This window comes from Ornithorhynchus anatinus, chromosome 4 (genome assembly GCF_004115215.2).
Source record: "Ornithorhynchus anatinus isolate Pmale09 chromosome 4, mOrnAna1.pri.v4, whole genome shotgun sequence".
In the NCBI taxonomy this organism is placed as follows: domain Eukaryota; kingdom Metazoa; phylum Chordata; class Mammalia; order Monotremata; family Ornithorhynchidae; genus Ornithorhynchus; species Ornithorhynchus anatinus.
Genome location: NC_041731.1, coordinates 57,324,109 through 57,336,757, shown reverse-complemented (window position 1 = coordinate 57,336,757; position 12,649 = coordinate 57,324,109). Strand labels below are relative to the sequence as shown.

The window sequence follows — 12,649 nt, the reverse complement described above, 5'->3', positions numbered from 1 at the left end:
ACGCGGGTTCCCTGACTCTCAGGACTGTGTTCTTTCTACTAGGCCATGCTACTGCTACAATAGAGAACACTTGAAAGGGTAAATGGAATTATCGTTACACCTAATTAGTTCCTAAATCAGTCATATTTATTGAGCCCCCTAAAGACTTTAGGAGGAAGAGATAATAATAATATTAAGGTTTTTCTTTACTAGTAAAAATTGTGGTATTTAAGCACGTAATGTGTTGTAAACACCATTCTAACCACTGGGGAATATGCAAGATCATCAGGTCAGTCATCAGTCCCTGTATCACAGAGGGCTCACAATCTAAGTAATCGTGGTATTTGGTAAGCGCTTACTATGTGCAGAGCACTGTTCTAAGCACTGGGGTAGATACAGGGTAGCCAGGTTGTCCCATGTGAGGCTCACAGTTAATCCCCATTTTACAGATGAGGTAACTGAGGCACAGAGAAGTGCAGTGACTTGCCCATAGTCACACAGCAGACAAGTGGCAGAGCCGGGATTCAAACCCATGGCCTCTGACTCCCAAGCCCGGGCTCTTTCCACTGAGCCACGCTGATTCTAAGTAGGAGGGAGACCCCGTATTAAATCCCCATTTTACAGATGAGGTAATTGAGGCACAGAGAAGTTAAGTGACTTGCCCAAGGTCACACAGCAGACAAGTGGCAGAGCCAAAATTAGAACGCAGGTTACAGGCCTGTGCCCTTCCCACTGGGCGGCACGGCTCCTCTATTAAAAGCTGGGGTCGACACACCATGATAAGCTCAGGCCTAGAGGAGTAGATATCTTATCCCTATTTTACAAGATCAGGAAACTGAATTAACAGAAGAGTTAAGCAATTCTTCCAGGATCATAGGCAGTTTCAAACAGAAATTCCTTACCCTTAGCTTTAAAACATTCACTGAGTTCTCCCCATCCTACCTCACATCCCTAATCTCCTCCTGTAGCCCAGCCTGCACACTCGGCTCCTCTAGCACCAGCCCCGATATCCTCTATTTCGCAGCCAACCTCTGAGAGAAGCAGCGTGGCTCAGTGGAAAGAGCCCGGGCTTGGGAGTCAGAGGTCATGGGTTCGAATCCCAACTCTGCCACTTGTCAGCTGTGTGACTCTGGGCAAGTCACTTCACTTCTCGGTTGCCTCAGTTCCCTCATCTGTGAGGAATGGGGATTAACTGTGAGCCTCATATGGGACAACCTGATTACCCTGTATCTCCCCCAGCGCTTAGAACAGTGCTCTGTATGTAGTAAGCGCTTAAATACCAACATTATTATTTTTTGTACATACTAAGCACTGAACAAATACCAACATTATTATTATTATTATTCTTACGTCCTCCCCTTCGCCTGGAACTCCCTTCCCTTCCATATACGCCACACCACCACTGTCTCCACCTTCAAAGGATTGTTAAGGTCATATCTTCTCCAAGAGGCCTTCCCCGCTTAAACCTTCTCTTTATCCTGTCATCTATGCACCTGGGTTTGTGAACTTTGGACATTAGATATTCAGTCCACCCCAAACCTCAGAGCACTTACTTGCGTTTCTTCAAACTGTATATTATAATTTAGTTATTTACTCATATTAATGCCTGTCTCCCCCTCTAGACTGCAAACTCGTTATGGGCAGGGAACCTGCCTGTTAATTCTCTTGTGCTGTACTCTCCCGGGGCTTAGTACAGTGCTCTGCACGTAGTAAGCGCTCAAATACCATCTACTGCTTGATTGATAAACAGAAGCAGCGTGGCTCAGTGGCAAGAGCCCGGGCTTGGGAGTTAGAGGTCATGGGTTCGAATCCCAGATCTCCCACTTGTCAGCTGTGTGACTGTGGTCAAGTCACTTAACTTCTCTGTGCCTCAGTTACCTCATCTGTAAAGTGGGGATTAAGACTGTGAGCCTCACGTGGGACAACCTGATTACCCTGTATACCCCAGCGCTTAGAACAGTGCTCTGCACATAGTAAGCGCTCACAAATACCAACATTATTATTAGTAGTAGTAATAAACACACCAGGCTAGTGGCAGAGTTGGGCTTAAAACCGGGGTCTTCTGACCTCAGTCCTATAGATACAGTCCACTTGTCAGTGATGTTTATTTTGATGGTTGACCTTCTTTACCCAAAATAATATCAAGCCCTTGAAAATACAAAGAAACCAAGTATAAGATAGCGTCCTATCTCCCCTCCCCAATCCTTCTTCTCCAGCCCCTAGACCCCTCCTTAGTCCCAGGGTTCATTTTTGACAAAGAGGAAAACGCTCCTGAGATAGGAATTCTGTTTGTGAGGAAAGTATTCCCACACCGAGAACTCCCCCGAGAGCATGGCCACAGTGTTCTTGTGAAACACTTTGACGGACCACCTGGACTGTGTTTCTCAAAGGATCCAAGAGGCAAAAGGTTAATGAATGTCAACACTGGACTGGGCAGGGTTCCAGATCTTTCCTGTCTTTTCTCTGGAGCTTGCTTACTGCCTTATCAGACTTGCCTTGCTTCCAAATCTTTGTAAAAGCGATCTTTGAAAAATGGGCCTCTGTATTTCTTTTATAGTATTTGTTTAAGTGCTTACTATTTTTCAGGCACTGTACTAAGCACTGATGTTGATACAAGCTAAACAGGTTGGACGCAGTCCCTGTCCTACATGGGACTTACGGTTTTAATCCCTGTTTTACAGATGAGGAAACTGAGGCACAGAGAAGTGAAGTGATTTGCCCAAAGTCACACAGCAGACAAGTGGCAGAGCTGGGATTAGAACCCAGGTCCTTCTGACTCCCAGGCCTGTACTCTATCCCCTAGGCCACACTGCATTCCCCTCTTTTTCCCCTGTTTAGACATCTATAAATTTGTACGGAGTATATACACATATATGTGCCTTGTGAGATAGGCATCATATCCCCGTGGAAAGAGCATGGGCCTGAGAGTCAGGAGGCCCTGGCTTTTAATTCTAGCTCCACCACTTGTCTGCTGAGTGACCTTGGGTAAGTCACTTAACTTCTCTGTTAAGTGAAAAATAGTCTCCGCTCCCTGAAAAAGGAAGATAGTATTTTTTTAATGGTCTTTGTTAAGCGCTTACTCTGTGCCAGGCACCGAACAAGCGCTGGGGAAGATACAAGCAAATCAGGTTGGACACACTATTCATTCAATAGTATTTATTGAGCACTTACTATGTGCAAGAGCACTGTACTAAGCGCTTGGAATGTACAAATCGGTAACAGACAGAGACAGTGTCTGCCCTTTGACGGGCGCACAGTCTTACTGGGTTTACAGTCTAATCTAAGCCACTAGTGTGGCTTACTGGAAAAAGCCCGGGTTTGGGAGTCAGAGGTTGTAGGTTCTACAACCCTGCTCTGCCACTTGTCAGCTGTCTGACTTTGGGCAAGTCACTTCACTTCTCTGAGTCTCAGTTACCTCACCTGGAAAATGGGGATTAAGAATGTGAGCCCCACATGGGACAACCTGGTTACCTTGTATCTACCCCAGCGCTCAGAACAGTGCTTGGCACACAGTAAGCACTTAACAGATACCCTAATTGTTACTATTATGCAAGCCAATCAACTTGGACACAGTCCATGTCCCACCTGAAGCTCACAGTGTTCATCCCCATTTTACAGATGAGGTAATAGAGGCACAGAGACATTGAGAGCGAAGGAAGCTGGTAGATTTCCTTAGCATGCCCAGCAAGCCACAGCTGGGCCATGAATTTCTATATTTCTCATGTGGTTGCCAAATCTACGATGCCAAATCATTCCATGCCCATGGGTAATCACCCACTCCTGACAAATCCGTATGCCTTCTGCACTCTTCTTCTGCCCAGCCTGCTCTGTTGTGATGACTCCTTAAACTCCATATGACATGGTTTTAATTGATCAAACAAAACCCAGCTGTATTTTATGAGGATCAATGCTGCCTGTAAACATGAATTAATAGGACCGAAATCCACACAGCTCTTCAATATTTTTCCCCAGAGGAACATTGCTTTTTTTTCCCCAATTAAATTAAGTGCCTTTGGCAACATAACTGAAGTTGAGATTTAGTCCCCAAGGAGGGAAGGCAGTTAAGCCGCATGGTCTACAGAAAAGAGCATAGGCCTGGGAGTCAGAAGACCTGGGTTCTAATCCTGGCTCCACCACTTGCCTGCTGTGTGTCTTTGGGCAAGTCATTTAACTTCTATGCCTCACTTCCCTCATCTGTAAGATAGAGATTCAATATCTGTTCTCTCTCCCACTTGAGCTATGAGTCCCCATGTGGGATAAGAACTGGATTTGATCTGATTGTAATTTCCCCAGTGCTTAGCACAGAGATTGAAACATAGTAAGAGCTTAAAGAAAAATTCATTTTTAGAAAGTATTAGGCCAACAAAGCTGAAGTCAGGAGTTGGGCAGACACAGCACATTAAATTGAAAATCTACCAACAAGTTAAGTCAAATGGAAACACTAGAGCTAAAGCATTCAGCAAGCTTTGTGGGATTTTTTTTTTTTATTGCTCTCCCTGAATTTCAAGATCCTAGTCGTCCTTCTTGGACAATAATCCCCTTACCCTGCCTTTGTTTTTTTCCTGGTATTTGTTAAACACTTACTACGTACCAGGTACTGTACAAACTGCTAAGATAGATAATATAGGTTGGACCCAGCCCCTGTGAGTCATAGGGCTCACAGTCTTAATCCCCCTTTGACAGATGAGGTGACCGAGGCACAGAGAACTTCAAGCGACTTGCTCAAAGTCACACAGCAGGCAAGTGGTGGAGTCAAAATTAGAACCTAGGTCCTCTGACGCCCAGGCTCTATCCACTAGGCCGCACTGCTTCAAAGGAACAAGAAAGGGAACACTGATGCTGTGGTCTAAGTAAAATGAGATTCCCAAACCACAGGGAAACTTTTCAAAAGGGGAAGACCGTTCCAATAGGACACTGTCAAATCATTTTTTCTTTGCTGTTTGAGGTAGAAGCCTTTTCTCACCAGATATGGTTCGCAGAATAGGTGGCACTAGTTATGTGCTGAATAATGATGAATCTCTTTCTAATATATTAATATATTTATATATTAGAAAGAGAAGCAGTATTGCCCAATGGGGTGGGGATTGTCATTGTATTGTTCTTCCCCAAGGTCTTAACACATTGCTCAGCACACAGTAAGCACCTTAATAAATACAATTGAATTAATGAATGATAGAGCATGGACCTGGATGGCAGAATAATAATGTTGGTATTTGTTAAGCGCTTACTATGTGCAGAGCACTGTTCTAAGCGCTGGGGTAGATACAGGGTCATCAGGTTGTCCCACGTGAGGCTCACAGTCTTCATCCCCATTTTACAGATGAGGTCACTGAGGCACAGAGAAGTGAAGTGACTTGCCTACAGTCACACAGCTGACAAGCGGCAGAGCCGGGAGTCGAACTCATGACCTCTGACTCCGAAGCCCAGGCTCTTTCCACTGAGCCACGCTGCTTCCCTAGGTTCTAATCCTGGATCTGCCACAGATCTAGTGTGTTACCTTGGGCAAGTCACTTGACGTCTCTGTGCCTCAGTTGCCTCATCTGTAAAATGGGGATTCAATCCTACTTTCGCCTACTAAGACTGTGAGCCTCACGTCAGATCAGGATTGTGTCAAACCTGATTAACTTGTATCTACTCCAGTGCTTGGCACATAGTAAGCACTTAAGTTCCTTAATTGTTATGATGATGACGACGATGATGGAAACTGTAAGCTCTGTGTGGCAAGTGATCATGTCTACCGATTCTGTTGTACTTTCCCAAGGGATTAGTTCAGTGCTTTGCACACTAAGTGCTCAATAAACACCACTGATTGATTGTTTTAAATTCACTATCACTGATCAAGGGTTTTTTTTTCCCCCTCTTTCAGGTATTATTTTAACTGTTGTATTTATTCGTCTGAAAAAAAAGCAGAGAAGAAACGCCAATGCGGAAAATGCCACGGGATCGGAAGTTAGCCCTCTGAAATAAATACATTTGAAAAACAGTTTTTAAAATTACTCAGTGCAGATATTCTAGCCAACGTTTTGCTTTTCAACCACTTTCAAGTCATTGGACAGGTTTTCAAAAAGTATTTACACCTTTCCCTGTCCATGTGATCCTTCTTGACTTATTTTTGCATTTTTTTTTGGAGTAGCTAAACTTCTGAGACTGGGGACCTAAAGACAGCAAATTCTCTTGTACCACTAGTGGGAGGGAGGGAGGGAAGGGGGAGAAGATTTTTCTTGGATTTGAATATAGAGCTACAAGTAATGCCCTTTTTCATCTCTGAAATATATTTGAAGTTTCCTTTGTAACCAACTCAATCATCCTGACTTCCCGATCCACTCTTGTACCTTGCTCCTCTAAAATCTCACTGCTGTTTATCTTGCTTTTCCACACATTTCCATGGTTCCTGGATATGGCAAATCTTAGGCAGAGGATAAAGGGAAAAATTTACAATAACTTTGTGAGTTTGGAGGAGGGAAGTGGGGAAAGGTTTAACATTGTATGTTTTTAGACATTAATGCTGTTTGTAATATTCTTCACTTATCTGTGCTCAATGAGTTAAAATGGCATCGTCTCTGATGTTGGATTGTGTTTCTGCTATGTTTTAGCCTTGCTTTTTTATACCATCACCCAAACGAGTAAAAAACCTATTTCCTAGCTTAAATATTGTTGTTTCCTTTGCCTTATTAGTGAAAATTGGTTATTTCCTCATGCATTTTTAATATGAGGAGAAAAATCACCCAAACTGTAAGGAAATTGTGAATGTGAAACCCAAATAAAATTTGATTTAGTTGTCCCAAACCCTATTGCTTCTCAGTTCTTTGCACTGATGGGGGAAAGAGGGTGTGGGAGAGAGCTATTGAGAAGGGGAACGTCTTGTTTCTTATTCTAGAAAGGGTGAGAGGAAACGTTCCTAGAAAGCAATATCTAGTCACAGAGAAAACCACTAAAGCCTCACGTTGGCAATTTGCCCAACTCACTGCCTTTACTTTTTCTTCTTTTCAGTTTGTAAATGGGTAGGAGCAGCAATGTTCCCTCCTGCTGTTCAGTCAGGAGTGCTTTCAAATATCACTTCCCACAGATGCCACACCTGACACTAATAATAATAATTACGATACTTGTTAAGCACTGTGTGCCAAGCATTGTTCTAAGCATTGGGGTAGATCCAAGTTAATCAGGTAGGACACAGTCCCTGTCCCACGTGGGGCTCACAATCTGAATCCCCATTTTACAGGTGAGGGAACTGAGGCACAGAGAAGTGAAGTGACTTACCCAGGGTCACACAGCAGACAAATGGTGGAGGCGGGATTAGAATCCACATCCTCTGACTGCCGAGCCCGTGCTCTTGCCACTAGACTGCACTGCTCCTCTAGGGAAATTCCAACAATACCTCCTCTTAACCACATCCACATCAAATAGTGAGCAAGAACCCAAACAAAGAGGTCCTGGGATACAATCTGTCCAGCAGAACTGAAACAAAAGTTCTTCTGTCTCCTTCATTCAAACGACTTTGAGCACTTACTATGTGCAGAGCACTGTACTAAGCACTTGGAGAGTACGATTCCACAACAGATAGAGACTATCCCTACCCAACAATGGGCTCTTTAATGTTGGTATTTGTTAAGCGCTTACTAGGTACAGAGCACCGTTCTAAGCGCTGGGCTAGATACAGGGTAATCAGATTGTCCCACATGAGGCTCACAGCCTTAATCTCCATTTTACAGATGAGGTAACTGAGGCCCAGAGAAGTTAAATGACTTGCCCACGGTCACACAGCTAAGTGCAGCGTGGCTCAGTGGAAAGAGCACGGGCTTTGGAGTCAGGGCTCATGAGTTCGAATCCCAGCTCTGCCACTTGTCGGCTGTGTGACTGTGGGCAAGTCACTTAACTTCTCCGTGCCTCAGTTCCCTCATCTGTAAAATGGGGATTAAGACTGTGAGCCCCACGTGGGACAACCTGATTCCCCTATGTCTACCCCAGCGCTTAGAACAGTGCTCGGCACATAGTAAGCGCTTAACAAATACCAACATTATTATTATTATTATTAAGTGGCAAAGTCGGAATTCGAACCCATGACCTATGACTCCCAAGCCCAGGCTCTTTCCACTGAGCCACGCTCTTCTCATCACACCTATACAGACAGACGTGGGAGGAAAATGAATGGCAACTGAGTGGTTCTTGTATGATGAACTGAAATAGTAAAGCTATTAAAACCCATAATAGTGGTAATAATATTAGTATTAAATAGTACCACTAGATTTGCTATTACTAAGTTCATAGTATTAATATTAGTAACAATACTATTAATAATGGTAAAGTTGTTAAAAGCTAAGTAAACAAGGAAGATGGAAGAACCCTTTTAAAAGACACAGTGAAGCAAAACCTCAGAGCCCTGGGCATTTGGGAGATAAGAGCAAAAGACAAGAACAGACCAGCCTAAATCAAGCAGTGTAGCCTATTAGACATAGCAAAAGACTTGGGTTCTAATCCCAGATCCACCACTTGTCTGAGGTGTGACCTTGGACAAGTCACTTAACTTCTCTTGGCCTCAATTACCTCATCTGTAAAAATGGGGATTAACACTGTGAGCCTCTTGAGGGACAGGTGTCCAGCCTGATTACCTTGTCTCTACCCCAGCACTTAGAACAGTGCCAGGCACATAGTAAGTACTTAACACCATTGAAAGAAAAATAACAGCAATTTCAAATAGGGCATCAGTCCTAGAGGAGAATTTCAAGACAATCCTGCTGAAAAGGGAGGATGGAAAATGGCACTCACCCTCTGGAAAGCTAATGCAATATCTGAGCAATGGGCACATGATAAGAGAGGATTTCTTCTCTCTCAGTATTTTTTGACAGCCCTCACAGCCACACCTGTAAAATCTCACTTGAAAACTTCCTTTTTAACCTCAAAATGACATGATGCTCTCATCCTCTTCCCCCTTCCTCTGTTAACATTCTAAATCTACAGATAATCCCCTGCACCAAAATCTCCACCCCTATCAGAGTTTGGCCTTTGACTTGAATATTCACAACAGAGAGGAGTTGGCGCAATAATGGAAGACAGTTTTATTGTCATGGAAAGTTTGAGATGGCATCATTTCTCTCCACTGTTTTAGAAAAGTAAAAGTGTGTTTACTGAAAGACCGAGACAGTCTTAGAGTTTGATTATATATTTCATTAAATAAGCTTTAAAAATAACATTTTTTTCCTCTCAGGGTCAGATTTATCATTTTGCTGTCCAGAGGCTCCACTCCTTTGTTACTTAATTTTTGAATCATTATGCAGTCGTTTGCTGGTTTAAAAATAAATATTTAAAACACATTTATGTATCATGTGCTTGTAAAAGTACAAGCTTCTTTATGGGAACAAATGCCACTTTCCCCTCTTCCTTCCTACCCCTCCATTTTTTTCCCCCCTTTCTGTTCCCCACTTCTTTCTCCCGGTTCCCCAATCAATCAGCAGTATTTACTGAGGACTTACAGTGTGCAGATCACTGGACTAAGCGTGTGAGAGAGCACAATACCAGTCGGTCAACACAATGCCCATCCTCAAGGAGCTTAGAGTCTAATGGCCTCTATTTTCCTCCTCTATCTCCTTTGAAGCTCCTCTAATGCCTTGCCCACTCTCACCATTCTGTCTTCAAACTCATTCTACCACTCAAAATGAGAAGTTGACACCACTGAACCATATCAAAAAAGTGAATAAGGTTAGTGACCTTTACTAAGACGAGGAATTACCAAGAACAAATGGTCCATGACTCCGTTTTGCCCCCTCCCCCCGGGATCCGTCCCCCATGCTCCATACACACCTCCCCACCCAATTTTTTTTTTTTAGTGGTACTTGTTAAGCACTTACTATGTGCCAGATACTCACTGATCTAAGCACTGGGGTAGCTAAAGAGTAATGTGGTCGGACACCGATGGGACCATATGGGATTCTGGGTCTTAATATTCATTTTACGGATAACTGAGGAACAGAGAAGTTAAGTGACTTGCACAAAGTCACAAAGCAGACAAGCGGCAGAACAGGTATTAGAACCCAGGTCCTCCTGACTCTTAGGCCCATGCTTTAATCACTAGACCGTGCTGCTTCTATCCAGTTTCTGGGCATTCCCCTGCCTGCAACTAAATGTCACTGAAAAAGACAAGCGTTGAAAAAGACGCCGATATTTAAAACTATGAGCCTAACCTCTAAAGGATCCCAGCTAGAGATGAATCTCTCCACTCCTCTCACCTCCCATCACAGCTGCGGCAGATGGGGAGAGGGATTATTTTTTCCCTTTTTCCACTGTTAGGGAAATAACTTTGCTTGGAGACGGGGAGAGGCAGATGTGCACGTAGGAGAGGAAATAAAAATATCATGGTGTTTACTGTCTCAACCGGCCTGAAAGGAAAATGTGACTGCCTGGATCCCAGCCAGATGAAGCAGAAACAGGCGGTGACCCCGAGCCCTGCCCCGGGGAGGGCGGAGAGAGATCGCCACAGCTCCCTCAAGGGCTAAACTGTCCCAAGATCTGCCCTGGGAAGGACAGAGACCAATGGCCACAGCTCCCTCAAGGACTAAATCGTCCCAAGCAAGGACAGAGAGAGAGCGCCACAGCTCCTCCCTCAAGGGCTAAACTGTCCCAAGATTTGCCCTGGGAAGGGCCAGATAGCAATCGCCCTGGGAAAGGCAGAGAGAGATCTCCACATCTCCCTCAAGAGCTAAACTGCCCCAAGATCTGCCCTGGGAAGGGCAGAGAGCGATCGCCACAGCTCCCTCAAGGGTTAAACTGTCCCACAGACACTTGGACCCAGGCTCAGCCCGGGGGCCTGCGAACCCTCTCCCCCTTCATATCCGACAGACCGTCACTCTCCCCACCTTCAAAGATGTATTAAAATCACATCTCCTTCAAGAGGCCTTCCCAGACTAAACCCTTATTTCCCCGACTCCCTCTCCCTTCTGTGTCACCTTGCACTTGGGTTTTTTACCCCTCTTCATCTCATCCTGAGACTCAAAGTTACTTGCCGATAAATCTATAACTTATTTTAATGTGCGTCTCCCCCTCTAGACCGCGAGATCCTTGTGGAGAGGGAACACGTCTAGCAATTCTGTCATATTGTACTCTCCCTAGTGCTCAGTACAGTGCTCTCAATCTAATAGGTGCTCAATAAATACAACTGACTGCTGGATTGACGAGAGATTCTAGCAATTGCTCCTTACCCTGATAACGGAGCCGGCTCAGTGACCCAGGACTCTTAGCCCAGTCCTGTGCCAGGACTTTGAGGTGGACAAAATGATGGGAAAAAACACCTCGGGTCTAAAAGTACCTGACATGTAGAAGCACAAGAAATCCTATAGTGTAAGTGTGTAGTGTACAATAGACCAGTCAGTGGTATTTACTGAATGCTTCTATGAACAAAGAACTGTAGTAACTGCTTGGGGAAGTACAATACAGTATAGAGGTGCTCAGTAAATACAATTGCCAACCTCCTCACTGTCCCTCCATCTCGTCTATCTCGCCGCCGCCGCCGTCTCGTCCACATCCTACCTCTGCCCCGGAGCCCCCTCCCTCCTCTCATCAGCCAGAAAATTTCTCTCCCTCACTTAAACCTTATTGAAACTCCATCTCCTCCAAGAAGCCTTCCCTGAATAAAGCCCTCCTCTGTTCTCCCACTCCCTTCTGCACCACTCTTACTTGCTCCTTCATTCAGCCTCCATCCCATCCTCACAGCACACATGTATAGATCTGGAGTTTATCTATTTATATTAATGTCTGTCTCCCCCTCTAGACTGTGAACTCTTTGTGGGCAGGGAATGGGTCTGTTTGTTCCTATATTGTACTCTCCCACGCCCTTAGTATTCATTCATTCATTCAATAGTATTTATTGAGCGCTTACTATGTGCAGAGCACTGTACTAAGCGCTTGGAATGTACAAATCGGTAACAGATAGAGGCGGTCCCTGCCCTTTGACGGGCGCACGGTCTAATCGGGGGAGACGGACAGACGAGAACAATAGCAGTAAATAGAATCTAGGGGATGAACATCTCATTAAAACAATAGCAAATAAATGGAATTAAGGCGATGTACATCTCATTAACAAAATAAATAGGGTAATGAAAATATATACGGTTGAGCAGACGAGTACAGTGCTGAGGGGATGGGAAGGGAGAGGGGGAGGAGCGGAGGGAAATGGGGGGAAAAGAGGGTTTAGCTGCGGAGAGGTGAAGGGGGAGGTAGAGGGAGAAGGGGAGCTCACTCTGGGAAGGCCTCTTGGGGAAGGTCTCTTGGAGGAGGTGAGCTCTAAGTAGGATTTTGAAGAGGGGAAGAGAATTAATTTGGCAGAGGTGAGGAGGGAGGGCGTTCCAGGACCGCGGGAGGACGTGGCCCAGGGGTCGACGGCCGGATAGGAGAGAACGGGGGACGGTGAGGGGGTGGGCGGCGGAGGAGCGGAGCGTGCGGGGTGGGCAGTGGAAAAAGAGAAGGGAGGAGAGGTAGGAAGGGGCAAGGGGATGGACAGCCTTGAAGCCTAGAGTGAGAAGATTTTGTTTTGCACGGAGGTTGATAAAAACCTCCAGTGGTTGCCTAAGAAGGGGAGTGACACGCCCAGAGCGTTTCTGCAGGAAGATGAGCCGGGCAGCGGAGTGAAGAATAGACTGGAGCGGGGCGAGCGAGGAGGAAGGGAGATCGGAGAGAAGGCCGA

At 45.0% G+C, this 12,649-nt stretch overlaps 1 protein-coding gene and 1 long non-coding RNA gene across 2 annotated transcripts in view; one reads left to right on the top strand and one right to left on the bottom strand.

The window, feature by feature from the left end:
* Nucleotides 1-6,765, top strand: part of CDH17 (cadherin 17) — a 73,839-nt gene extending 67,074 nt beyond the window's left edge. The window contains exon 17 of the mRNA XM_029062162.2: nt 5,846-6,765. Coding sequence (XP_028917995.1) covers nt 5,846-5,946 — 101 coding nt within the window. The 3' untranslated portion in view covers nt 5,947-6,765. The remainder of the gene's footprint in view (nt 1-5,845) is intronic.
* LOC120638337 overlaps nt 1-12,649 on the bottom strand; it is a 29,060-nt gene that overhangs the window by 1,721 nt on the left and 14,690 nt on the right. The gene's annotated exons all lie outside the window — the stretch shown is intronic.